The sequence below is a fragment of the Macrotis lagotis genome, chromosome 1 (assembly GCF_037893015.1).
Source record: "Macrotis lagotis isolate mMagLag1 chromosome 1, bilby.v1.9.chrom.fasta, whole genome shotgun sequence".
Taxonomy (NCBI): domain Eukaryota; kingdom Metazoa; phylum Chordata; class Mammalia; order Peramelemorphia; family Peramelidae; genus Macrotis; species Macrotis lagotis.
In genome coordinates this window covers 789,664,560-789,691,879 of record NC_133658.1, presented here as the reverse complement: position 1 = coordinate 789,691,879, position 27,320 = coordinate 789,664,560, and the positions used below count along the sequence as shown (strand labels likewise).

The following is a 27,320-nucleotide window of genomic DNA, read 5'->3' as shown; positions in this document are numbered from 1 at the left end:
CCTTCTACACTTTCATCTTGACTAAAACAGAACCCTTTCCTCTCCTGAACTTTCTGGCTTCTTTCAAGATCCAACTGAAATGCTATCTGATGCTGCTAGAGAAGACCTTTCCCAGGTCATCTAACTGCTAGAGTCTTTCCTTAGAAGCAGTGAAGTGGCAAGAAGATAGAGCACTTAGGCCTGAGTTTTCAAGCAAAACCTGGGTTCAAATCCTGCCTTGGATTCTAACTAGCCAACGTGACCCCGGGGAAATCACATTAATCTCTATCAGCTTCAGTTTCCTTCAGTTTTATATCCCCATCTTTCCGAAACTATAAATTTCCCCTAGTGGACAGCCCAGAATTGATTAATAAAGTTTGTTCAAGAGAACTTAATTCGTAGTAAAAAAAAAAAAGAAATACTATGCAAATATCTATGAGGATAGATGGGGATAATAACATAAGCTACCTCTTAAGGTTTTTGCAAGAATCAAATGAGATAATAATCAGTAACTGAGATCATTAATCATTTAGCATAATATGTGGTCCATAGTAAGCACTATGTAAATGTTGGCTATTATTATTATATTTGTAAGGTTCTTAGTACAGTGCCTGGTAAACAGTAGTTGCTCAATAAATGCTTATTTCCTTCCTTCCTTCCCTCTCTTTTTTTCTTCATTCCTTCCTCTCCTTCCTTTGAGATTACTTTCTAACTACTCTATATAATCTTGTAGGTATCTAGTTATTTAACATGTCTCCCCCAATGAAATGTGATACACCTGAAGTCAAGAACTGTTTTTATTTTTCTTTGTATCCCCAGTTTTTAGGATATTACCTATCATACAGTAAGAGATTAATAAATGCTTACTGACTGATTAAATAAGAATTTCTTAAGCCCCTACTATTTGCTAAACACTATCCTAAGGGTTCCTTATCCTAAGATAAGGAAAATATGAAGAGAAATAAGATAGAAACAATTGATTTATACAAAATAGTTTGTGTGTGTGTGTGTGTGTGTGTGTGTGTGTGTACGTGTGTTTATACTAAAAAGCAGAGGTAAGGAAAGTATGTAGACACAGGGATGGTAGACCCCTATGTATGAAACAGCAAGAAGTTTATGGAATAATAATTGTAGAACTAGAAGGGGCCTTGGAAGCTGGGAGATATATGAAAGGAAACTGAGGCCAAGAGAGTCAATATTAATAGTACAGAATTGAGTTGAGATTCAAACTCAAAACCTCCATTGAACAGACTCCTCCATAAACTAAACTGACCTTCACCTACCTATCTTCTTAAAATTCAAATTCAAATACTATCATCTTCTTATATAATCTTCCCCTATCTGGTAAAGAAATTCCCTAGAAACTCTTAGACTTCATTTAGCTCTCTGTATCTCTGTTATACACCCATGTATTATCTGTTTTATTATAGTCATTCTGTATGTCTCAAATCCTCAATTACATTATAAACTCCATTAGGATGGAAACTGGCAATTCTGCACATTAAATCTACTCAAAAATGTTTAATAAAGTTTGTTAAAGTGAATTTAATTCAGAGGCAGCTAGGTGGCACAGTGAATAGAGCACCAGCCCTGGAGTGGGGGGGGGGGGGGGACCAGAATTCAAATCCAGCCTCAGACACTTAATAATTACCTAGCTTTGTGGCCTTCAACAAGTCACTTTAATCCCTTTGTCTTGCCAAAAAACCTTTAAAAAAGTGAACTTAATTCATTTAAAAAAAGACTATGCAAATACCCATGAATGTTTACCTCCTAAAGCACTTGATAATCTACTTCATAACTATGGTAAGCAAATAACCACAGAATTTCTTGGGTTTCTAAACATAACTAAAACTAATTTTAAAAAAATACTTCTTTAAAATGTATATCTTTTAAAATGAAATCAATGCCTATCTCTGAGTTATAAGTAATATATTAAAATTGAAAAATATTTTTGTGGGGACAAATAATTTAGCCAAATCTTCAACCTAATTACTTAAATCCGGCCAAACCAAAAACTCTTATTTAAATTAGAATGTAGATTCACTGAGAATTGAAATATGAAAAGGTTTTATATATCATCTAATACCTAGAGGGACATGGCTAAGTTCAACCAGCCAGCCAATGGCAGACCCTATAGGTTTAGAACCCAGCTCTCCAGACCTTAACCCAGTTCAATTAAATTTGATTCAAATTTAAACCATCATAAATCAAGGTAACATGAACACTTGGGTAATTCACAGCTTCCCTGAGCTCAGTTTCCTCATTATAAAATAGAGATAACAATTATTTATGTGCTTCATATGAATTGTTGTGAGGATCTAATAAGAAAATGAATGAAAAGCACATGGTAAGGTGTTATACCAAAGGAGGCTCTTACTAAGGTTGGCTAAAAATTAATTGACTTATGTCAGTGTCATATCTTATCATCATTCTACATGTTGTTCTTTTAAAGCTTCATTTAGACAGTTCATTTTTGGGGGGTGAACATTTTAAACTTCTGATGAGTAACACCAAATAAAGAAAAAAATATATCTGGGTAAGGATTAATGCTGTTATCTCTGACATTGTTCAAGGCTGATTTGGACATCATTCAACCTACAATATAACCAAATACTCTGAACAACTCCCTAGTATTTGTATTCTTTGGACCACTCCATACAAATAATAATTAAATAATAATATCAATAATAGAGAGAATTACAAAACATATGAGGGAAAATGAGTTCTTTAGTTCTCTGGGGATGATAGGATGTGCTTCTTGTGGCCCAATATTTCCCCATATTATGAACAGAGAGGAGAGAAATAAACATGCTAGCTGGGAGCAGACCAACTTTTAACTTGGTACATCTATGTTCTCTCTGAGAAGCATGTTTTAGTGTAAGGGCCAGGTGCATGACAATGATACTTTATATTTGCATACTTTATAGTTTGTTGGGTTTTTGTTTTCAAGGCAATAGGGTTAAGTGGCCTGCCCAAGGCCATACAACTAGGTAATAAGTGTCTGAGGCCAAATTTGAACTCAGGTACAGCTGACTCCAGGGCCAGTGTTCTATCCACTGCACCACCTAGCCGCCCCCATACTTTATAGTTTTAAAAAGACATATTCACATAAATCATTTCGTCTAAGCCTAACACTGATAGACTTTGTGAGATCCACCGAACAAATGCTATACCTATTTTGCAGAGGATGGAGAGGTTCAACATTACATAACCAGTAAGTGATGTATCCAGGATGTCTGGCTACTGATCTGGTACAATTTTTGATACATCATGTTTAAAAATGGACTCTTTCTGGTAGCAGATTCCTGAATATATTTGTATGGTCATGTGATAGGGGAGATGGGATGTAGTCCAGTTAGAGTGTTTGAAGCCATCAACTTGTGAGTTTTACTTTGTTTTTGCATGAGCAAACAGATAAATGTTTCAGTTTCCATACTACTAAGAGACAGACTTTCTAAACCCTTTGGAAAATGGGTAAAAACTCATATAAGAAAGCTTTTTAAAGTAAATATCTGCATTAAGAAGTTTAAGCAAATCAGGGATGATAGTTTATTCTTTCTCAAAATATATTTCTCAATTTATCTCTCTCTCTCAGTCATTCTCTTGGTCATTGAATGTGTCTCTATGCCTTTGTCTTCCTAGTTATATCTCTTTCCAAAGACAGTCTTACTCTCCCTGTCATATAACAGATGCTGCTTCTAATCCCTCCAAATAAATAAATACCCTCTCTCCTACCCCTCCTTTCCTAATCTTTCATACATATACCTGCCCACAGCTATATAATTCAAGTTCTCTCCTTGACACTGTCTTCCTTTCTTCCTCTAGCTGCTGGAGTTGCCACCCTTACTCAGTTAAGGGAAGGGGTCAGTGGAATACTGGCTCTCACTTGCAACCTGCCTGGGCCAAGCTTCAGGATGTCTGGCATAAATCAGGAGCAGCTTGAAACCCAGGGGAAACCTAACCTATAAAAGGTAGTATGATATAGTGAAAATAGAGTACTAGACTTAAAAGTCAGAAAGACTAGGTTTCAAATTCTCATACTCTAGGAAAGTCTTTAACCTCTCTGTCTCAGTCCTCTGATCTGTAAAACTAAGGTTTTGGACTCAACAGCCAAGACAGTCTATTCCAAATCTAAGTCTATCGTATGATTGTCTTCTACACAGACTTTAGGTCTAGGCTATTGAATACACCACAATGCTCTCCTTGATATTTATCAGAGATTTTGTATTTACCTCCCCCACCTCCCAGCTCTTTCCATCCATAATCAGTACTGTGACTTCCCAATACAAAACACCCCTCCCAGAACATCTCCTTTTCTATATGTATGTGATGCCACTCTTATTATAATACAAGATTCTTGAAAAATAAAGACTTCATCCAGTGCTGAACATATGACAAGTATTAATAAATGCTTATTCCTTCATTAATAACTGGGAGGTGAAAAAATAAAATAAAAAAATAAGTGGGAAGGGAGTCCTGAGTAAGAACTTTATTCATTTAACCAAGTGATGAGTGCCTACTTAGAGTGTTAGGAGAAAAGGAACACAAAACAAATGTAAAGCGTTGTCCTTACCTGTCCGAAATTTACATTCTATTTTATATTAAACTGAAACAGTTCTATAGCACAAGGCAACATATTAAGTGCCCAAATACGTAACATGTTACAGAAATTTTAGAAAAGGAAGCCATTCTTAGGTGTTGAAGTGGTTGTGGAAGGACTCATGTTGGGCTAAAAATGAGAGTAGAACTTTAATAGTCAGAGGGAGAGGGGAAGGTTGAAGGACATTTAGAAGACTGGACTGTCTGGAATGGTTGGACAATTCATCCTGAGAAATTAGATTAAATAAGGTAGGGTTAAGTTATGGAATCTTGAATATCAGACTGGAGAGGTAGGGAATTTATAAGAAAATGATGAAGTAATGTCAAATTTAAGAATATTAAAGTTATGGATTGAACTACGATTGGTAGCTATATCTCCTAAAGTATTTTGGCTTTATAAAAAAAGACATCGTAGTCTTCTGATTAGGAAAGTGACTCTCAGAATGAGGATGCAGGAAAAGAATTTTTGCCTCTGCATATTTTAGACTGTGTAAATGTGAGGAAATTAGAAGTAAGTTAATTTGGCTGGCTGGGAAACTGCTGCAGTAAAGTGATCAGGATTCAATCAGAAACCAGGTGGAACTTGCTTTGCAGAAAAGGTATGCTTCTGAAGACTTACAGAATGATAATATTTTAGATTTGGAAGGGAACTTAGAGATAATGCAGTTTAGAGGCCTATAGTAGGGCCAAGATCCAGTTTTCTTAACTTTGAATCCAGTGCTTTTTCTCTATATTACTCACATTCAAAGTAAATATGTCCCACCATAAGGAACTGTCAAGAACATCATAGGTATGAACAAAAAAAAGCCAGAATAAAGGATAATTATTTCCATTTTCCAAAGGTAGTCCACTTTTATTTATTTATTTATTTGTTTGGCAAGGCAAATGGAGTTAAGTGGCTTGCCCAAGGCCACACAGCTAGGTAATTATTTAGTGTCTGAGACCAGATTTGAATCCAGGTACTCCTGACTCCAAGGCCGGTGCTTTATCCACTACGCCACCTAGCCACCCCTGGTAGTCCACTTTTAAAGATGGTCTATTAAATGAACCAGGTTCCTTTGTATAATTGACTACAAGGACAGAGAAGTAGAAGCCACATGGAAGACATTAAAACTAAATTAAAAGCTTAAGAGTCAAGGCCAACTAACAGACAATCAGATATGGAGAGGAAATGTGAAAAATTTTCAATGGAGTCATATATGGAGAAATATTTGCTTTTATGAATTTGATTTTCATACCTGAGAAATGATTCTTTTGCATAAAGCAAACTCAGCCATAATATTCCTATATGTATACCTCTCGGCTTAGCATCTACATAAGATTTTGTTAAATTAAAATATACTTAAATGTACTATGAGCTTGTTCTGTAAAAAGGTAATTTTTTAAAAGCTGAAATTCTTTTTGTAAAGTGAATAATCAACTAGTAATTTGTACTATTTGTAAGTCAGAATATTGCTCTACTGTTTGCATTTAAGGTAAATCCATATTGGCTATATATGTAAACAGAAAGGAATTCTAAAAGTATTTTATATTTATTGAATCTGTAGAATTTGATGGATGTGTAGAGTAAAAGAGAAATTGAAAATTTTACAATGCTGAAGAAATGAAAAGTTAAAGTCACTATTTTATAGAGAAATTGAAAATACTTAATATTAACAACTATAATCATAATAAAAAAAATTAGTTACCTCAGGTCACATAGCTAGATAGACTTAGGATTCAAATTCAAGACTTCAAACAATTAGGTCAAGTTGACAAAATCATCTTCCTAAAATACAGGTTGGGGGGGGTGGCTATGTGGATCATTTAACCACATTGCCTTGCAAAAAATAAAAATAAAAAAATATATACAGGTTGACCATAACACTCTATGCTGAAAAGGCTTTAATTGGCTCCCAGTTGCTTCAGAATAAAAGGTAGAAAACTCTTCTATCTAACATTTATAGATTCCTACTGGCTCTAATCCATCTTTCCAGCCTTACTTTGTATTATTCCATCTCATTCATTCAATTTTGTTCCAAATAAAGTAAAATTATTCCCTGAACTAGGCATTCTGCCTGCCTCCTACCTCTCAGTCTTCATACACAGGGTTTCCCTTTCCACAGAATATCCTTTTACCTCATTTTTGTCGTAGAATCCATATCTTCCTTCAAGGTTGAATTGAGGGTCCATTTCTTCCAGAAAACCTTCTATTATCTTCTCTACTGTCAATACTCTTTTTTCTAAAAACCTAGTTTTTGTATATCTGTGTGTATATCTATCTATCTATCTATCTATCTATCTATCTATCTATCTATCTATCTATCTATCTATCTATATGTAGTTTGTTCACCCTACCCAGGACACAAATTCTTTGAGGGGAGGCAATATCTAATCTTTATCTCGTTACTTTCAGTTCCTGATTTATAATAAGGCACTGAATTTATGTTTCTTGAATTGAAGTGTTCTGGTCCCTGTCTCTAGACATACAATTCTTGCCTCTTCACTGTCACTAGTTTTACTTCCTATCTATCACCCTTACCCAGCTGAGAGGTTAAGTTTGAGTCAGACATCACTTGTTCCCTATGGATCTTTATGTAGTAATCAGGAGTAGATAAATGAAGAACTTAACCCTCTCTTAACTTTGGAACTCCTACTAGTCCTGGGTCCCTGCATTAGTTTGAGTGGTTAATGTCATATGGCCCACCACATATCTAGTTGACTACAGTCATGCTTTACGTCATCCCCCAGAAACTCTCTAGTCATCTGGCCCCTCTCCACACTGCAATCCTGACAAAACCCAGATTGCCACTGCAACATAGTAAGTCAAGAAATACAAATTCACAGGTATACACTCAAAACTATGAATGAGGCAACAAGTACAAAAGGAGTTCAGAAAGAGAGGTTATTGTGAAAATAGAGGGCTTCAAACAGTCTGGTAAGATTTGATCTGGGATCTAAAAGAAGAGTAGGTTTTATACAAATACCAAAAATGTGAGACTGGCAGGAAAGGGAAACTTACATAGCTCTTTAGAAAGGATGAACAGATTTTCTTTTTTAGGGCTTTTGAGGGCTCATTCCAGTCAGTCAGAGGAATGAAGGGAAGAATAATAACTAACATTTACCTAGCATTATGTTTAATATGCAATTCTTTTATTTGAATCTCACAATAAACGTATGAGGTGGGAAGCTCATTTTCATTATCCTCATTTTAAACTAAGACTCAGAGTGGTTAAGAGCATTGCCGATGGTCATATGTCAGAATGTTATAGAATGTTTTGGACTCCAAGACTAGCAACCTATTCACTACACCACCCTGTCTCTCCAAGGGAGTCAAGAAAACTTGACAGTACTAAAGTCAAAGTTACCAAACAAGACTAAGGAGATCAGTGCTATTTCAAGTGGGTTAAAATGATTGAAAGTGCAAGGAGAATATAAAAACTATTGGGGTTTGTCCCAGAGAGAGTATTATTGACTTTGGAGAAAGTAGTGTTAATGGTGTGTCCAAGATTAAAGATAAATGAGAGTTTATCTAGTAAGAAAGTGAAGGCAATAATTGTAAACTAATCATTCAGATAGTTGGACAAAAAGAGGAAAGGGAAACTAATGTGGTAGCTAAAACATTTGAGTGAACACTTTCAAAATGGTAGGGGAGGGCAAAAGGAAACATCTTGAGACCTGAGGATAAATAACTGTGTTATTGGTTTGAAAATGGTAAATTATCTATCATTCTTTATTATGAAAACAATATCCCTTTTGATTCCTGAGGCTCACAGTAGAGATATATTATTACTTCTGGATTCTTACCCCTGATTAGGTCAAGACAAATATAATTATTGCATTGCATGAAGCTTTGAACACCACTGCTGATTGTCCAGATGTTTTTCCAAATAATAATATAGGCAAAATAAAGTGGAGAGTTGAGGTTATTTAGATGAATCATGCTTTAAAATCTTGCTATTAAAGGAAATTCTCTTTTAAAAAATACTGACTCATATAGTTTTTTTTTTTACTTTTGCTACTATGAATTTACCTAGTTTAGTGGAATTAAAGATAATTTATTCAACTCCCCAATTTGCTGAAATAGATAGTCAAAGCAATGTTTCTTGCATGAGACTTATACAGAACCACTTTACTGACATAGAGATTAAGCTCTGGTTAAATTCAATTATATAAAACCAGAATATAATGCAAAAAGAGGCTAAAATAGATGTCAGGAACTTCATACATTTTATTATTAATGACATAATTTAATCTCAATAATCTCATAATCTATAACCTCATAGTTGTTTTATAATTTACTATGCACTTTATACACAACAATGTTGTGAAGTAGACTTCACTTATGTAAGATCATACAGATTCAATATCACTTTAGATTTATACAGTTCTAACAAGGTCAGTCTTGAGTACTTTAAACCTGCAAATGAGAAGGTGAGGAGAAGGGCTACAAAGGTGACTGAATCAATAAAACATAAATAAAAACACAGGCTTCTCCAACTTGACATCACTGCATAATAAAGTTGCTAATACATCATATATTGCAAAGTATGATATGCATAACACATATAAGTTGCAGTGCAAATACTGAATTACACTGGTAAAGAGAGTTTTCCTTACAAAAATACATCAATAACCAAACCTTAAACCTAAAGTTTTGGTCTAGTTTTTGGACTTCCTTCTAGGTCATATAAGGCTCTGAAAAATAACTTGGTTTAGTCTTTGTCCCAAGTTTTTGACTTTACTGTTCCCTTAAGTTCATAAATATCTCAGAGATATAGTTTTGCTTTTTTTTTAAAAAAAAAGTTCTCATGCCTTTAACAGCGGCAACACTATTCACTAATAAAAAAGCATCAAATTGCCCATTTGTTGCTTCTGGAACATTTATGAAAACGGCAGAAACATCTTCCCAATCCCATTCTTCTTCATTGTTTGTTCCCACTTGGCCTACATCAAGTGGGTCATTTCTGTCAGATTTGTGGTCAATAAAGTCACTCTCTGCTTTTACTTTCACCTAGAGTCCAAAGATGAGGTTCTGCCTTTCCTACAAAAAGAAAAATGGGCTCTACCATATCTCATTTACCTTAGAGTCCTTAATTTAGAGAATTATGCCTTTCACGGTGTCTGACTAAGGAAAAACTTTCCATGGATTTTTATCCCCATAATGATATAGATCTGTTGGATCCCAGGACTTTGGTAGTGAGGAATTTTTTTTTTCCTACAGAAGGAAAGGTCTTTACTACCAGGGGGATTACCTATTAGATTGCTAGATAGAAGCTAGAAATCATTTCTTTGCATTCCTTTTCTCCATCTGACCAGGGGCAAGGTCTTTCTTTCAATCTTCTATCTTATTTAGGGTTAGAAAGTTCTTGGAATCCCTATTGAATTTCCTTCTTTAACTGAGATTCCTATACCCTAAACTCACTTCAAAGAGGGCTCTGCCAAATAAGCCCTATGGTTTATGTAGGTCTCTAGACCCAAAGGTTTTCTCAGCCCCTAAATTCCTCAATCTCTCTCAAGCAAATTTAAAGGAAAGAGGAAGGCAAGAAACAAATCAGCTGGGGAAACTAGGTAGCACCAATCAATACAGCACCAACCCTGGAATCAGGAGGACCTTAGTTCAAGTAGAGCCTCAGACAGTTCATAATTACCTGTGTGACCTTGGGCAAGTCACTTAACCCCACTGCCATGCCAAAAAAAAACCCAAACCAACAACAACAACAATAAAAAAAAAACCCAATCAAGTAGCAAAGACTTCTAGTTAAAATATACCTTAATCTTCTGTTCCAATTTCCTACCTTGTTTATACATCTATGGCCCCTGTAATAAACTTCCCAAATTTGTGAATGTCCTACAATAATGAGTCTAATTTTAAATGATGCTTTCAATTAAAATAGAGACGAATATTTTGAGTGTGGTGTGATGGCAGAGGGCTAAATGTGAAATCAGAAAGACCTGAATTCAAATCCAGTCTCTGACACAGTTTCTATTTGATCACAGGCAAGTCACCTAATCTTGCCATATGTCAGGTAACTTACTAAGATAAACTGAAAATCTGCAGCAGTACACTGAGTTTTTTACACTTGAATTCCCTTAAATTTGTCATAAGTTCAGGGATCTTCCCCCCTATTTGAATTACTGATCTCTATATACTCTATTTTTTTTTTTTTAATACTGCAAGCTCTTTGCCTTTGGTCAATGTTATTTTTAACATCTAACACAACTGCATATAGTGGTTGTTTGTTAGATAAATGTTTATTGGATCTAACTAGAGCTACAAAATTATCCCATGGACTAAATCACAAAGCAAATACTCAGTAAATGGTTCTGTTGCAGTATTTGGGAAGATATCTGTTGAAAGAGAATTACATTGTCATTTTCAATGGACTCCAAATATCCTACCTAGGGAAGTGGTGTAGTCCACCTCATTTGAGATCTTCAAAGGAAAGCTGACCAAATTGTTAAGAATGCACTTGAGGGAGTTCTTGGTCTTTGAACTAGATTGTTTTCTGAGCTCATTTACAACTCTTTAATTCTATGACCTTTCTTATTTTATCTTTATCTCTCCACCCAACAAAGATATAGATAATAAATGTTTGTTGACTGATTAAAAGCGAATTTAGACAAAATAGTCAAGAGGGAGGCTTTCAGGTAAGAGGACACATAGGGAAAACAAAGCCAACAAAAGACAAACCACTATGGTACAATCATTAAGCATGTGCAATGTGAAACAGACCAATAATTATTTTAGTCACACCAGAATATAAAGAAAGCACTCACCTTCAGCAAGGAATAATCTTGTACAAAAGGACAACATTCACACGGGTTGTCATGGGTAAGTAATGCAGACAGAAAAATAATATGTAACATTTTTCCATTTTAAAATCTAATTCCAAAAACAGGTAATTGCTTTCTAGAGCCACCTATAGACAATCAAAAACACCGGATAAGGAAATCATTCATCTGTTCATTTTATCCATTTTAAGAACCTAATCTGAACTAATCAATTGTTATTATAGCTAGGCAAAAAACCCACACTGTATCAATTTGGCTTGAAAAACATTTGATTCAGTGGCTGCAAGTAGACATAGACTAAGACAGTTTATAAGTATAATGTATTGAAACTGCCTGAAAGCCCGCCATTTGGCACTCAGACTAACATCAAAAGGCGATGCTCTTAATGAGCATCTGCAGCTGAGAGGCAGCATTTCAACATCATGAACTGAAAGGGCATAATGGCACTACTGCCAAACCCAAATAATTTACATCCCTTTACATCAGCAATGGTTTTAGGGTTTGGCACAGAGAGTTCCTAAACAAAAGGGGCTACAGCTAGCACAAATCTGACCTTCAAAAGTGCTTCTGTGATACTGCTATCCAGCAAGAGTCAATGTGCCTATTTTTTTAATCACAGCTTCATTATTTTGTTCTTTTAAATATCCAGAAGCCCATACCACACACTACTCTTTAATGAGGTATATGACGAACTATAGTCCCCTATCTACATCTCATTTTCTTAATGCTCTCAGACTTGTTGAATACTTTAAAAGAGCTATCAAACTATCTCCTGCCGAAATCCACTCAGAAATTCCTGCCTTCTGAGAAAAGCAAGCTTAGTCTTATTCAAAATTCAGATTTCCATCATAACCCACAAAGGTGACAACTTATAGAGCTTTTCAGTTTTGCTTAACTTGGAAACACTTTAGTAGCAATAATAAAGGTCTTTCAACAATCTGTTCCAAGGAATAGAGTAGATAGGCTCTTCTTGAAAAAGTAGCAGGCATTTCTTAAGTCTAGAAATTGGTTAGATCACTCATCTGAAAATGTCAGCTATAAAATTCCCACTAAGACACTTTTTTTTCTTGAAAATGTGTAACAGTTGTATACTCAATGACTGAAAGCTACAGAAAGCATTTTTAAAAATGCATTTGCCTGTTACTAGCTTTTTCCCTGTAGACTGGTGATAGCAGGTGCAATACTTCCTCCTTCCTTTCAATTGGCTCGACTTTTCTACAACTCAAGTGAAAGTTCAGATCTAATTTTAATAATAAGGAATTCTAAAAATTAATATTTTATATGAAAGTACAAAAGCCTATAGAAAAAAGTACATATGCATACCAATAAACATACACATGTATGTATATGCTATCACATATACATGTAAGCAATTACATTTTAACACTCAACAGAAATATTAGAAATGTATTAAGTTAATATTAAAATGTTTCTTTTTTTAAAAAATCAAGTAGCTATGTCAGGAATTCTAAAGTTGAAATGTCAAGTAATGTAAAGCTTTCAAGATGTTCACTATAATTAAAAAAGTTTTTCAGTAAGAAAAGGAGAGAAGTCATCTGTTGTGTCATGCTAGTCTAAATTATAAAATGTTGTTTTAATTTGAAGGGGAAATCATACATTGATTTTTAAAGACAAGCTGAGCCAACTTTACAGTATCTAATTCATTTGGACCCTGATTCTTATAAGTGGTCATATGACTTATGTCATATATTACACACACACAAACACGGAGAACCTTTCCAAGTTCAATAAATATTCTAGTATGTCAACAATCCCTATGAAGGAAACTTGACACCAATTTTTGCCAGTCAATGTAGAACCTTGGCCTGTTTCCAGCAGACATTGGGGTGAACCTCTGTGATTAGAGTTTTGAGATCTTAGTCATTAGTTTGAGCTCTTAAGTATATTATTTTTTCCCCATCCAATAACTTCAATCATATAAGATTCATGGGCAAAGAAGTCCAAAAAAAAGGTCAATAAGCTCCATCAATATTCCCATTATAAAAAAAAAAAGCTTAAATAATTGGGATGTAAAATTTAAAATATTTAAGAAGTTTTAGGCTGGGTATAAAAACACGCAAATTTTCAGAGCTTGTCTTATAAACAGATTTAGTGAAGTAGTTCCTAGACTATATTTTTCCTTTCCATATTTTGATCTATTTATTTCACTATATTTGGAATATAGTGCTGTAGATAAAGTTTCTATTTTGAAAATGCTATTAGTATTTTTAACATTACTATTATTATCTTTTCTTTCAAGTATAAGACTTACAACATTCCTAAATGTAATTTCTTCAAAATAGAGGCCAACAGTTTATTTATAAAGATTTTTCTCCAGTTTTATAAGATTTTTCTCCACTTTTATAATAAAAACCAGCAAGAGAAATCTGATTCCTAACAAAAGAATGCTAAAACGACTACGCTGTATGTGCTTTTCTAGGTATAACCTAGATGTGAGACTATGTGTAAAAAATACAAAGGGAAGTGCTTTCCAATCACTTATTTTCTTAGAACAAAATCGTTCCTTTTTGAAATGAAGAGCTGGGACTCACTATGTATCAGAGGGCTGCGCAGTTACAGGTGAATGGATGATCCACCGGCCCAGGTCGCTTAAGCAAAGGCACTTTTACTATAAACGTGTGGTCCCCTCTGAACAGAATGCAGATTTCGGGGGGAGTTGATACACCTTTCACTTTGATTTCCGCCCACGCAGCGGGGCTGGTCGGCGCACCCCTGCAGGTCAGCGGAACTTCCCGGGGTGCGGGGGCCAGGAGCTGCCCGTGCTCCGGCCGCGGGGGCGCAGCAAGGCCGCCCTGCCCGGCTCCCGAGCTCCACCCGTGAAGCCTGGGGTGACACCTGTGCCCTTTGCGGGGCAGCCTGCCAGGTGGGCAGTGCCGCGCTGCGCCCTCCTCCCGCCCCGCCGCCCGCCCGGCCAGGTGGAGGGCGGCGCCCCCAGGTAGAGGGGCGGTGCCCGCGCCCGGTCCGTCGGGTGGGGGAGGGGCGGCCACGCCGCGCCCCCTCCCTGGGTCCGCGCCCCCGCCCGCAGGACAGGCCCCGCGGCTTCGCGGGTCGTGACACGCCCGCCGCACCCCACCCGCCCAGGCGGCCGCCGGGGGTCCGGTGCGCAGGCGCGCCTCGGCGGCGGGGAGTCGCCCCGGGCCGGGCCGGCGGCGGGGGTGCCCGGCCCCAGCGGAGCGCCGGCTGGGCATTGTCAGGCTCGGGCGGGATGCGGCCCCGGCTCCATTTTATTCTCGCAGAAGTTGGCGGAGTGGGGAGCGGAGGGGGGGGTCGGGGCGGGGGTCCGCCCGCGGGGCGGGGCTCCTCCAGACCGTTAGACTGGCAAACCGGGCGCCGCGGCCGCGGCTCGGGCCGGGCCCCCGCCGCCTCCGCCGCCGCCGGGGCCGCAATAAAAATCCCCGGGCCGCTTCCCGCCCAACCAGCTGCTTCTTGATTGGCCGCCCGGGAGAGGGGCCGGGGGTGGGGTTCTCGGAGGTTGGGGGGCGGGGGAGGCGTGCCCCGTCTGGCTTACCCGGGGGCACGGGCTCGGGCCGCGTCGCCCCCCAGCCCCCCGGCAGCCCCCCGAAAACAGGTCCGGCCGCGGCGCCCCGGCGCCCCTCGGGCCCGGCCTCCGGGGGTTCCCGCCCCACCCACCCCCGAAACTTGGGCCCCGCGCCCCCCCCACTTGTGTCACCACGCGCGCCCGGCGCGGGGGGCGGCGGGGGGCGGCGGGGCGCGCGGCCGAGGCTCCCCGGGCCGCGCGCAGCATCACTCGGGGCGCCTCGCTCCGCCTCCATTGTCTCCACTTTGTGGGGATGGGGGGCCTCGCCCACGGCGGGGGGGGACGGGGCGAGGCGCCCCGGAGCGGGCACCCGGGTGCGGGCCGGGCAGGGGCGGCCGCGCCGCCCGCGCCCTCCGCCCCTCCCCTCGCCGCCCCTCCTCCTGTCAAAGCCCAGCGCCGGGTCGGCCGTGGCCCGGCGCGGGCAGCGCGGGCACCGCGGGCAGCGCGGGCACCGCGGGCAGCGCCGCCGGCTCGCGGCGATGGGGCCAATGAAGAAGTCACGTCACGGGGCGCAGCCCGGCTTTCTCCCCCTCCGCTGCCATCGGAGAACCGTTATCCCGGCCCCGGGGAGGGGCGCGGCGGGGCCCCGCCGGCTCGGGGGGGCGCGCCCGCCCCGCACCAGCCCGAGCCCCGCGTGCCCCCGAGGGCGCAGACACGGGCAGCCAGGCGGGGCGGGGCGGCCGAGGCTCGCGGAGCCCCCGCGGGCCCCCGCCGCCGCTCCGTGTCCGCCCCGCCAGGGCCGCCGGGCGCAGGGGGCGGCGCCCGCACCCCCGGCCCGGACGGACACACAGACCCCGAGCGTACCTGCGGCTCCCAGCAGACACATGCAGAGCAGCGCCCTGGCCGGCAGCATCGTAACCCGCGGGCTGGGGGGCTGCGAGGGCCCTGGCGGCGGGGCGGGCGGCGGGGCGGGGGCCTGCGGGCGGACGGGCGGCAGCGCGGGGACGCCTGCTTCGCGGGAGCCTTCCCTGCCGGCCGCTGCGAGCTGCCTTCACGCGCCGAGCCGAGTGAGTGACAGCGCGGCCGCAGCACGCCGGCGCCCGGGATCCTTGCGCCGCCCCGGCTGGGAGGCGAGGATGGGGCGGGGGGCGGGGGGCGGCGCGGCGCGCTGTGTCCTTCCACCGCGCCCGCTCCAAATAGTGCCGAGCATCCAGGAGGTGAGACAGGAGCGGCAGATGCGGCCGGCCGCAAAACCCGGCCTGGACTCGGCGCCAGAGCCGGGCTCGTCCACAAGCGGCGCGCGCCCGGCGGCGCTCGCGCCCGCCCTCCCCCAGCCCCCGCGCCCGGGGCCGGGCGGCGTGACGGGGCGGGGAGGCCCCCGGGGCCCCCCGCCCGCGCGAGGCCGCGCACCCCTCAGTGCGGGCACGGGGCGCCCCGCTTTGTGGCTCCCTCCGCGAACGTGAAGTCGCGCAGAGCCGGGGTGCGGTGGGAGGCTCTGCGCGCCGGGGGAAGCAGGGCTTTCGGGGAGCCGCGGGGGAAAGGGGGTGCCTTCTGTACATCCACACACACGCGCGCTCGTACACACGCACACATAGATGCGCGATCGGTGCTCAAGCCTGGGCTGCCTTTGAAACAAGCGAGTTTCGGGTTTCAAAAGAAATATTCCATCTAGCCGCAGGTTCATTACGAGAGAAATAGGTTTTAAAATTAGACGCTCGAGATTTTTTGCGAAAAATAGCTGCGGGAAGTCCGGGATTCCAATCCCAGAGCTCTTCTAGCTGCCTTTGAGAAGGAAGGACGGGGAGAAGAATTCTTGTTTCTAGGAGTTAGAACGTAAGTAAGCCTTTCCTCCTCAGGATTGTACATTTCAAATAGTTGGAGGAAAGAATTCATAATTCCAAGGTATTTCATAAATTAGACTAAGATAAACAAGATGGTTGACTGTCAAACCCTTAAAAAGCGTCATCCTATTTAAAGAGGGCAACAACCATACTATTCACTTTACTCCTTAAGAATAAATAAGTCCTCGGGCGGCTAGGATAGAGCACCGGCCCTGGAGTCAGCAGTACCTGAGTTCAAATCCAGCCTCAGACACTTAATAATGACCTAGCTGTGTGGCCTTCTGTACTTAACCCCACTGCCTTGCAAAAAAATTTAAAAAAACCTTAAAGAGAGAGATAGAGAGAGAGAGACAGAGAGAGACAGAGAGACAGAGAGAGACAGAGAGAGAGAGAGGCAAAGAGAGACAGAGACAGAGAGAGACAGAGACAGAGACAGAGACAGAGACAGAGAGAGAGAATAAATAGGTCCTATATTTAAGAAATCCAGCCTCTAGTCGTGTGATAAACTAGCATGGGCAAGGTTATCCGATTCAACAAACATTAATTAGCCCGTTCTGTACAAAGTACAACTGGGTGGGCAAAAAGCAATACAAAATAGTCCTTGCCCTTAAGGAGCTTACATTCTGCTACAGGTTTTATTCTATTTAGCAGCTATCCCTGTTTTCTCTTCTCTTCTTTTTTTTTTTAATTTTTCAAGGCAATGCGGTTAAGTGACTTGCCTGAGGTCACACAGCCAAGGCTGAATTTGAACTGGGGTCCTTTGACTCCAAGACTGACAGGCCATCATCCATGCCATCTAACTGCCCTTTTCTCTTCTATTCTTCAGAAAACAAAAGGCTAGTCTTGTGGAAAGTCAGAGTATCTGACCTACCTGACAGGATTGCCAAGGCAAGCTGCAAAGAGCTCCCCACACACGTTAAGCCAACACATAGCTTTGGGCTGGGAGTCAGAAGACCTAGTCTGGAATCCTGCCTTTGACACTTATTTCTCTCTGGGGCCTTGGGCAAACCCCCTTCCCTGCTCTTGTCTTCAGTACCCTAATGACTTTAACAGAAGTCAGAGAAAGAGATACTGTAATATGTCATTTGAGGAAATGGGGGAAATGTTAGTGTTTCTAAGAATCCGTAGCCTGCCCAGTAGCTGCTATTTGCATAGCTTTCTGTAACTAAGATGACAGTTGATGTGCTCCATGGAAAAAGGGGCTCCTCTGCTGAGATTAAAACAGCTTCCTCACCAGAGTGTCTATCAATCCCTTGACTGTTCTAAGGAAGTAGAACCCTGGGGAGATATAACTCAGCAAGAGGCATGGTATGTCCTAAATTGATTTCTAATCATTGGGTGACAGCTGAACTGAGAGACTTAGACTGGGCCAGGTCAGTTGAGAAAAGAACTGGGATATGCTGGATCCAGCTCTTAAAAACAAACAGTGAGAGTTTGATGTTAAGTTTTTCAATGCAAATACACCTCAGAAGTCAGTCTTCTTTCTACAGATCAAGGTTTGAATTATTGTTCTATTGGTTGTCTAAACTAAAGAAAGTATTCATCAGATTAAACTTAAAAGTTTATGTGCATACATCCCCCATAGTCTGGTTGTTAAACATTTATCAGCATGCTCCTGTATTGCTTTATAAACATAGCTTCAGCTTCATCAGGAACTTCTGTAGTTCCTGGTACAGCCTGAAGGAGGAAAAGGAAATTTTGCCAAAAGCACCTACTATGTGCCAGCAGCTTTTTATTATCTCACTTCACCTTAATTGACTGAAAGAAAACTACACTATGCTTCAGAAGTATTGACTGAGAATGCTAATGAAGGATCCCTGTCGCTTTTGACTGAAAGAGTTGAAGCAAACTTCAGAAATCTGGCAGAGTAGAGTCCTGCTCGGGAACGAATTGCTAAGCACAACACCTCCAGTAGAAGAAAGACTGAATTGCAGGAGGCTGTGAGTATAGCACTGCACTTGAGGATTATAGGTAAATCACATAAAGAGGTTAAATGAGCAGGGTAATTGAAGGAATTCTGCCTCTGCAGCAGAAGAGAGGCTTATTAACCACAGCTCACCCTTCTCTTACCATCTTCCCATCCATGGTGTACATTGGAAAAAGAACTGATGAAAGAGCGGTAAGCCCAGAATCTCGAATAGAGTAGGTGACCCTGATTATCATAAAAAAAAAATGTGATGACTAGCTGGATTGGAGATCAACAGTACCTGGAATGGAAGCAGCAGAGAGCATCACCTAGTAGACAGCATCAGAGATCAATAATAGGTCCAACAAAGAGCATCTCAGTGGCATCAATAGAAGACTTGGTCAGCTTTGCAATGGTAGAGGCATAAGTTATCCGTCCATGTGCCTTAGCTCTCTGTATTTCAACATATGCTTCCACATTAGGCTATGCCTCATAAATACAATAAAGTTTCAATCTTCCTCCTGAGGGCCAAGAGAGCTCAAGATTTTTTGAGAAGAATGTTGTATTACTTTATTTAATTCAAATGCCTTTATTATGAACTGTCATCTGACTGACTGGTAAAAAGTAAAATAACAGTTGGAACTCATGAGCTATGGAAAGAAGAGAATTCTGACCTGAAAAATACCTAGAGTAAATAACTAATGACCCAAAGTGAAAGAGAGAACGTGGATTACACTATACTACTAGAAATAAAGATTTGAACACAACAATATAGTCCCTTTTACATTTAAACCCTGTGATTCAATGATTCCCACTTCCTGCTCAACACCATTTTAAGGTTATGAGGAATGCAGAAATTATAACAAATTAGGGGATCTTAGTATAATACTAATTCTTCTATTAAAGGTACAGATACCTTTGGGAAGGATAAGATTCCAAACCTTATAATTCCAAATGATCCTAGCATGAGACTGGAGCAAAGCAGATGAGAAATAGAAACTAAAGACCCCCAAGACAAACTTTTCCTATTTCAAAAATTTTTCTAGCACAAAACACACCTTCCAAAAAAAAACCCAACACTTTTTATAGAGCTTGTCAATGGAATTAAATTCCTTACTATCTTTTTCTCCAAATGTCCCTATTTATAGCTTTCCATTGTAGGCAGGTGTGGAAATCCTATCTCACTGCAGCATGACTGACATTCTTTTTTTCTCCCTTCAGCTCCTCCCTGTCCTGTGTAACGGTCGATCCCTGTTGTAGTGAGTCATTCTAGAAATCTGCCCCACACAGCTATTCCAGTGTACACTCCCTGTCTCTTCTTGCTATTTTAATAGGATTCATCACTTATCATTAATTCTCAACCTCCCCACTTAGCAATGCCTGCATCTGTTAGTTTTGAGTTCCAGTCATTTCTTGCTTCTGTCTTGAGATGACACAGAACTAAAACTTTCCTCATCCTCCTCCCCACCTGGCATATATCCTATAAAAAACTAAATCAGTGCTCTTTTTTATCTTTAGGTCAAACTGGGAAATTGGATAGATGATGATTAGACTACAAGCTTCTTGAGGACAGGGTTCTTTGTTTTTTTTTTTTCCCATCTTTGACTCTCTTTCAGTTCCTTCTATAAACTTGATACTTGACAAATTTCTAAAGAATAAATGAATAAAAGAAAAACTTCACCTCTTTTACTTGACAGGAATGGTCTAGTTGCCTGCCTTACTCCACCTCACCCTCCTGGGAAAACTCAGTCCATCCATGCAAAGCAAAATCAGTCCAGAATACAGTGACCCTCATATTGAATATTTCCCCTTTATGATTTTATTTCTGTTAACATCACCCCCCCCCAAGAAAAGGAATCCTGTGGTATTGTGATCATATTCCTTCCTCAGAGGCCCCTAGGGGACTTTACAGACATCCCAAGCACTTATATATAGTCAGATTTAGAAATCTCATTTTTATATATGCATCTGCTGAGGCATAAAGAAGTAGAGCAAAGACAAGGTCAGATGATAAGTTGATACGGAGTGTCATCTAGCAGGTTCTGTCAAACTAACAAGGAAGGGATAGTGTCTGAATGGTAATAGAAGAGACGGAGGCAGTTTAAAGCCAAAATCCAAACCTAGATTAACTTCCCATAATCTACTTAAATGAAACAAATATATTACTTAGTCTAATACAGAGGTTCTTAATATTTGGAAAACTATTTGATTTTAAATAGTTTGAAATTCTATTATTTTATTTTAGCACTTTAAAATTTTATTCTGTGAATGTGATCCATAACACTCAAAATCCTTAAAAAAAATTTGAGTTCATCTTTCCAGAATATATCAGGGTTTGCAATTTTAGAACAGAAGCATAGTCAAGAGCTAAAACCACAAAATATAATTTCCCTAAGCCCCTACCAAAGACATTTTAACATTTTAATTTTTCTTCCGTATCACTGCTCCTCTCCCCACCTTCAGCCAGGTACTCTATCTTCTGTCCTGGAGCCCTATTCACCTGAATTTCGAGAGTTATCATATATAGCCTAAACCCAGCATTCTGCCTTCTCCACCCATCTTTTTGTCATTCCTCTTTCTCTCTCATCCTGCCCACCTCTTGTTCAAGTAATGGTAATGACATCAACACCACCAACCTGGAAAGGCAACACTAGTTGATTAGTCCATATTCCACTCACCATCTTTGTGACTCCCACCAAAACATCTTTCCCTGGTCCTCATTCCCTGATAAATGATGCCTTCCCCTATTAGAATGGGAACTTCTTAAAGGCAATATTTATCTTCTTTTTTGTATTTTTGTCCTTAGCACTCATCACATTGTCTGACCAGCACATAATAAGCATTTAATAAATTCTATTTTTATTCATTCATTCATAATTTCCTATACATACATGTATTAATGTTCTCACACTCCTGACTCCTTCACTCTTTTCTTCTTTTTTCTGCTGTTTTTAGTGAAAGACATTTTAGGAATCAGAGCAGTAGGGAAGAGCATCCATAAACTAACTGCTGAGGAATCCGCTCTGCCTAGCTAGAGGAGATTGTCATACAGTAGAGATAGTCTCAAGACTTTGGCATTTTAACTTGGGAACTAGACTAAAAAAACAATGCTTTCCCTTGATATTTGACCAGACCAAATTCTAGAAGTCTGATATTTTAGAGGATTTCTTCCCGGGAAAAGCCATGTACTAAGGCTTAAGAGAGTCCATTCTATATGCATGAAGCAGAAGGGGGACATTGGAAGAACAGGGACTCTGGTCACAGTTTCAGGGAGTTCTTGTGGTCACTCACAGACCAGAGTCCAGGCCAAGAGAGAAGTGAACACACTTCTACTTAGATCATATAACCTTAGAAGAGCTAGAAACTTTACAGCTCTCACAGAGTTAGCTCTGAAAACAACAGCACAAAGAAATCTGAATACCTATAGTGACAGGGAATATCAAAACTCAGAAGACAACAAAGTCAAAACACCTTCATCCAATGACTCAAAGGAAAAAGAAAAAAAACCTATTTTGTTTGTTCCGATGCCAAGACAACAATACCAGCACCAGGCATCAAGGTTTGAGTCTGGATAGAATAATTTTTGCTCCGTCATCCCTTTGGAGACAAAGTGAAAGAATGGAAATTATATGCAGAGAGTCCCCCTCTCTCATATATACTCAAGCAAACAGATATCCTGAAAAGGAGGAAAAGAAGGAAAGACAGAAGGAAGCAAGATGAGTGGCAAGCTATAATAATAACAGTAACAATAACAATAATAATAATAATAACAGATATTATTATATACTGTCATATATAATTTCACTTTAAAGTTTGCAAAGAAGGTAGCAAAGGCAAGGATTCACCTGAGCATTCCTAAATTTCCCTCAAAACAACTTTAAAATAATACCTCAAAATGAATTCTGGAGTTACAGAACCCACAAATGGTCAGTGTGAAGCAATTTTCCAGCCAAGACAGCTTAAAAGGTCAATAGGAAAAGTCTGTCTTACTGGGGTGAGAGTGGAGCACATTTCCAAGCAGAGCAGATTTTATGGGGAACTGAATCAGTGAGGGGGTGAGGTTGCTCTCAGCATTCTCAGGCCACAGATGGGTAAGAAGGATTTTATAAGGAGCCCTCTACTGGCACTAGGTTCATTGCTCCTATGGTTCCAGGTAGTCCTAGAGTGAGGGAGAATACTAGCTCACCATAGCATAGCATTAAGAGGGGGACAGCAGGGGAACAGAGATACTGGTCACAATTCCAAAGTAGGAAAAGAGTGCTTATGATCATTACAGACAAGAGCCCCAGCTAGGAGAGAGGTGAACACCTCTTCTTAGATCATACAATCTTGGAAGAATTAAGAAACTTTGCAGAACCCCCAGAACTAGCCTGAAAACTGCCAAAAAAACCCAAAACAAAACCTTGAATCTTGAGACAATGCCCCTGCCACCCAGGAGCAGAGTCCAGAATTAACATAATGTTAGATTTCAAGAAATGGGCTGGAACATTTTCCAACAATAACAACAAAATAACTTGACTATAGAAAATTACTATGGTGATAGGGAATATCAAAACTCTGAAGAAGACAACAAAACTATATCCAAAGCTTCAGAAAAAAATATAAATTCACCTCAGATCCAAAAAAAGCATTCCTGATAGAGCTCACAAAAGATATTAAAAATAAAATTAGATAAGTGAAAAATTGGAAAAGAAATGAGAGTGGTGCAAGAAAATCATGAAAAAAAAAAGTCAGCAGGGAAGATGGAGGGGGGCATGACAACCAATGTTTGAACCTTACTTTCATCTGAATTAGCTCAAAGAGGGAATAACATACATATTCAGTTTGTTATAGAAATCTATCCTACCCTACAGGGAAGTAGTAGGGAAAAGGAATAAGAGAAGTGAGGGGAAGGGAGAGGATGGTAGTGATAGAAGGGAAGGTAGAGTGTAGGAGATAATGACCAGAAGCAAAACACTTTTGAGGAGACACAGGATAAATGAGAGAGAGAGAAAGAGAGAGAGAGAGAGAGAGAGACAGAGACAGAGACAGAGACAGAGACAGAGACAGAGAGAATAGGGAAAATAGGATGGTAATCCTCCATGAAAAAAATTTACATTAATTTTCTCTGACTAATTCCTCTCATTTTCCAAATATGTATAGAGTACTGTTAAACTGTTTTTTTAATTTATTTTTATTAAAGATATTATTTGAGTTTTACAATTTCCCCCCCATCTTACTTCCCTCCCCCCACCCCCCCACCCCCCACCCCGCCACAGAAAGCAATCTGTCAGTCTTTACTTTGTTTCCATGTTGTACCTTGATCCAAATTGGGTGTGATGAGAGAGAAATCATAACCTTAAAAAAGGGAAGAGAAGTCTAAGAGGTAACAAGATCAGACAATAAGATATCTGTTTTTTTCTAAATTAAAGGGAATAGTCCTTGTACTTTGTTCAAACTCCACAGTTCCTTATCTGGATACAGATGGTACTCTCCTTTGCAGACAGCCAAAAATTGTTCCCAATTGTTGCACTGATGGAATGAGCAAGTCCTTCAAGGTTGAACATCACTCCCATGTTGCTGTTAGGGTGTACAGTGTTTTTCTGGTTCTGCTCATCTCACTCAGCATCAGTTCATGCAAATCCCTCCAGGCTTCCCTGAAATCCCGTCCCTCCTGGTTTGTAATAGAACAATAGTGAGAACTGTTAAATTGTTAAGAATATGTCATTCCCCAATTGATAAATGATTTAAGTATATATTAATAGTCAATTTTCAGATGATGAACTCAAAGTTATCTATAGTAATATACAAAAATATTCCAACTCACTATTGATTAGAGAAACAAAATACCTATCTGATTGGGTGACATAAAAGGAAAATGACAAATGTTGGAGGAAATGTGGGAAAATTTGTGACATTAAAGCACTGAGGTGGAGCTGCAAACTAATCTAAACAATATGGAGATTAATTTGAAACTATATCCAAAAGGACCATAAAACTATCTATCTATCTATCTATCTATCTATCTATCTATCTATCTATCTATCTATCTATCTAATATATATATATATATATATATATATATATATATAGAGAGAGAGAGAGAGAGAGAGAGAGAGAGAGAGAGAGAGAGACATCCTTTGACCTAGTAATGTCACTACCAGAGATTTTTTTAAAGGAAAACAACCTATATGTATAAAAATATTTATAGCACCTCTTTTTGTGGTGGTGGAGAGTTGAGAATTGAGGGAATGTCCATCACTTGGGGCATGGCTGAATAAGTTTGATTGTGACGGAATACTATTGTGCTACAAAATGAAGAGAATTCTTTCAGGAAGAAAAAACATGGAAAAACTATGAACTAATGCCAAATGAAGTGAGAGGAGCAGGAGAATACAGTATATAGTAACAGAAATATTGCATTATGAGAAATTGTGAATGACTTAAGTTATTCCCAGCCATACTATGGTCCAAGACAATTTAGAAGAACTTATGATAAAAATGCTACTTACCTTGACAAAAAGAACTGATGGAGTTTGAATGCAGATCACTTTTAATTTTTCTTGGGGTTTTTTTTTTGAGGGGAATGGGGCAAAGCCTTAGTTTTCTTTAGCAATATGACTACTATGGAAATATGTTTTACATGATTGCATATGTATAACATCTCAAATTGCTTGCCTTCTCAATCCAAGGGAGAAGAAAATTTGGAACTCAAAATTTTCTTTTTTTAAATTTTTATTATTATTCTTTTACAAGGCAATGGGGTTAAGTGGTTTGCCCAAGGATGCACAGCTAGGTAATTATTAAGTGTCTGAGGCCAGATTTGAACTCAAGTACTTCAGGAGCGGCTAGGTGGTACAGTGGATAAAGCACCAGCCCTGGAGTCAAGAGGACCTGGGTTCAAATCCAGTCTCAGACACTTAAAAATTACCTAGTTGTGTGGTTTTGGGAAAGCCACTTAACCCCATTTAACCCCATTTGCCTTGCAAAAAAACAAAAAAAACAAAACAAGGTACTCTATCTACTGTGCCAATTAGCTGCCCTGAAGCTCAAAATTAAAAAAAAAAATTAAAATTTGTTTTTCATGTAATTGGGAAAAAAATCTTTATGTGTGGGGCTATGGGATTAAGTGACTTGTCCAAGGTCACACAGCTAGTTAATATCATGTGTCTGAGGTCATATTTGAGCTCAGGTCCTCCTGACTCCAGGATAGATTTCTATAACACATTGAATATGTATAGTGCTCTAGTCACTGAGCCACCTAACTTCCCTGTCCCCAATTCTTTTTTTAAGTTTATTAAACACTTTACATACATTATCTCATTTGAAGTATACAACAGTCACCTGAAGTAGGTACTACAGATTTCATTATCCCAGTTTTACAGATAAGGAAACAGAAGCTCATGGCCACACAACTAGTAAAGGTAGAAGGTAAGGTAGAATTCTGAATCCAGGTTCCATACTCTATCTGCTTTGTCGAAATTCCTCCTTTAGCAAGAACTATGAAAGGCCTTACAAAACTTCCAATCAAGAACTACACTATAGAGGCAAGGTGTTATTGGCAAGATACTAGTTTGAATCATGCCTCATACACTTAGCTTATTTGCAATTTGGGGAATTTAACTTCCTTGGTCTTCAGTTTCCACGTCTGAAAAATGAGGAGGTGGGACTACATGACCTCCTGGGTCCCTGCTAGCTCTGCCTCTATGATCCTATGAATCTGAACACTTCCAAATTCTCCTCTCTATCTTTGTTTAAATATATTCCCTAAGAGATCAATATTGTTGAATGGATACAGACCACCAGAACCATGAGACTTGTCAAGGAATAGATCTTAATATATTAATTTGAAGTCAGTAGGTACCTGAAAGAATCTTTGTCCACACTTTCTAGTAATTTATTTGTCACCTTGATCCTTGTTCCCATGGGTGCCAAGTTTTTCACAGAACTAGTGGGATCTCAGAGGAGACACAGCTCTCATTCCAGTCAACCTCCTTAACATTTATATTTGCTCTTGCATCAGCAAGTGAGATTAAATGAGTTGGAATATTGTAATAAGAGCAGCTCCAGACCCAACTTCCACCTCTCCTTGCATCAGCATAGCTGAGAGCATGATCTGAAAGGAATAGCACACTTTCTGGGTGGGAGAACACTGCGACAAACCTACAGACTCCTTGTCCTTGACTGGCACTTCATTGTCACTCCCCAAGGATCTGAGGCTCTTTTCTTCCTCTACGGCTTAAGGATCCAAGCCAAGACTACTCTTAGGAAGTAAGCTACTCACAACAACTCACATTCAGACCAATTATCTTGTATGTGATAATCTACTTTTCTGAAGAAGCCAGCATTTTTTAAGGACTCAAAATATAAACAAGTAGCAAATACAGATAAAACAATACATAACTGAATACTGCTTTGTCATAATTCTTAGAGATAACACAAATCTTAATCCAGCCCTGTCATTTGAACAAAGCCTATTTCTAGCCCAAGTCTTTATCTCTCTCACTCTCCGTAAAGTTTTTACTCTTATTAATATATTATTATCACCATGTTTTACTAGTCCCAACTGCACCCATCATTCATTAAAAAACAAAAACTTTTCCATCCAAGTTTTCCTGGTGATATATGGTTGAATACACTTAGTATGCAAATATATAGTTTCAAATCTAGTAACAATATGATTTCGAAAGAATTAAAGTTGCAGGTGACCCAGGGGGCAATAGAAAAATTCATGGTGGGAAAA

General features: G+C 40.1%; 1 protein-coding gene across 5 annotated transcripts in view; it reads right to left on the bottom strand.

Annotated features, from left to right (window-relative positions):
- The window catches only part of NCAM1 (neural cell adhesion molecule 1), a 513,914-nt gene extending 498,018 nt beyond the window's left edge, over positions 1-15,896 (bottom strand). For 2 of the 5 annotated variants that reach the window (XM_074216690.1, XM_074216691.1), the window contains exon 1: positions 15,716-15,896. In XM_074216690.1, coding sequence (XP_074072791.1) covers positions 15,716-15,764 — 49 coding nt within the window. In that variant the 5' untranslated portion in view covers positions 15,765-15,896. The remainder of the gene's footprint in view (positions 1-15,715) is intronic. The other 3 variants (XM_074216694.1, XM_074216693.1, XM_074216692.1) reach the window with 3 other exon arrangements.
- Positions 15,897-27,320: the final 11,424 nt, after the last annotated feature.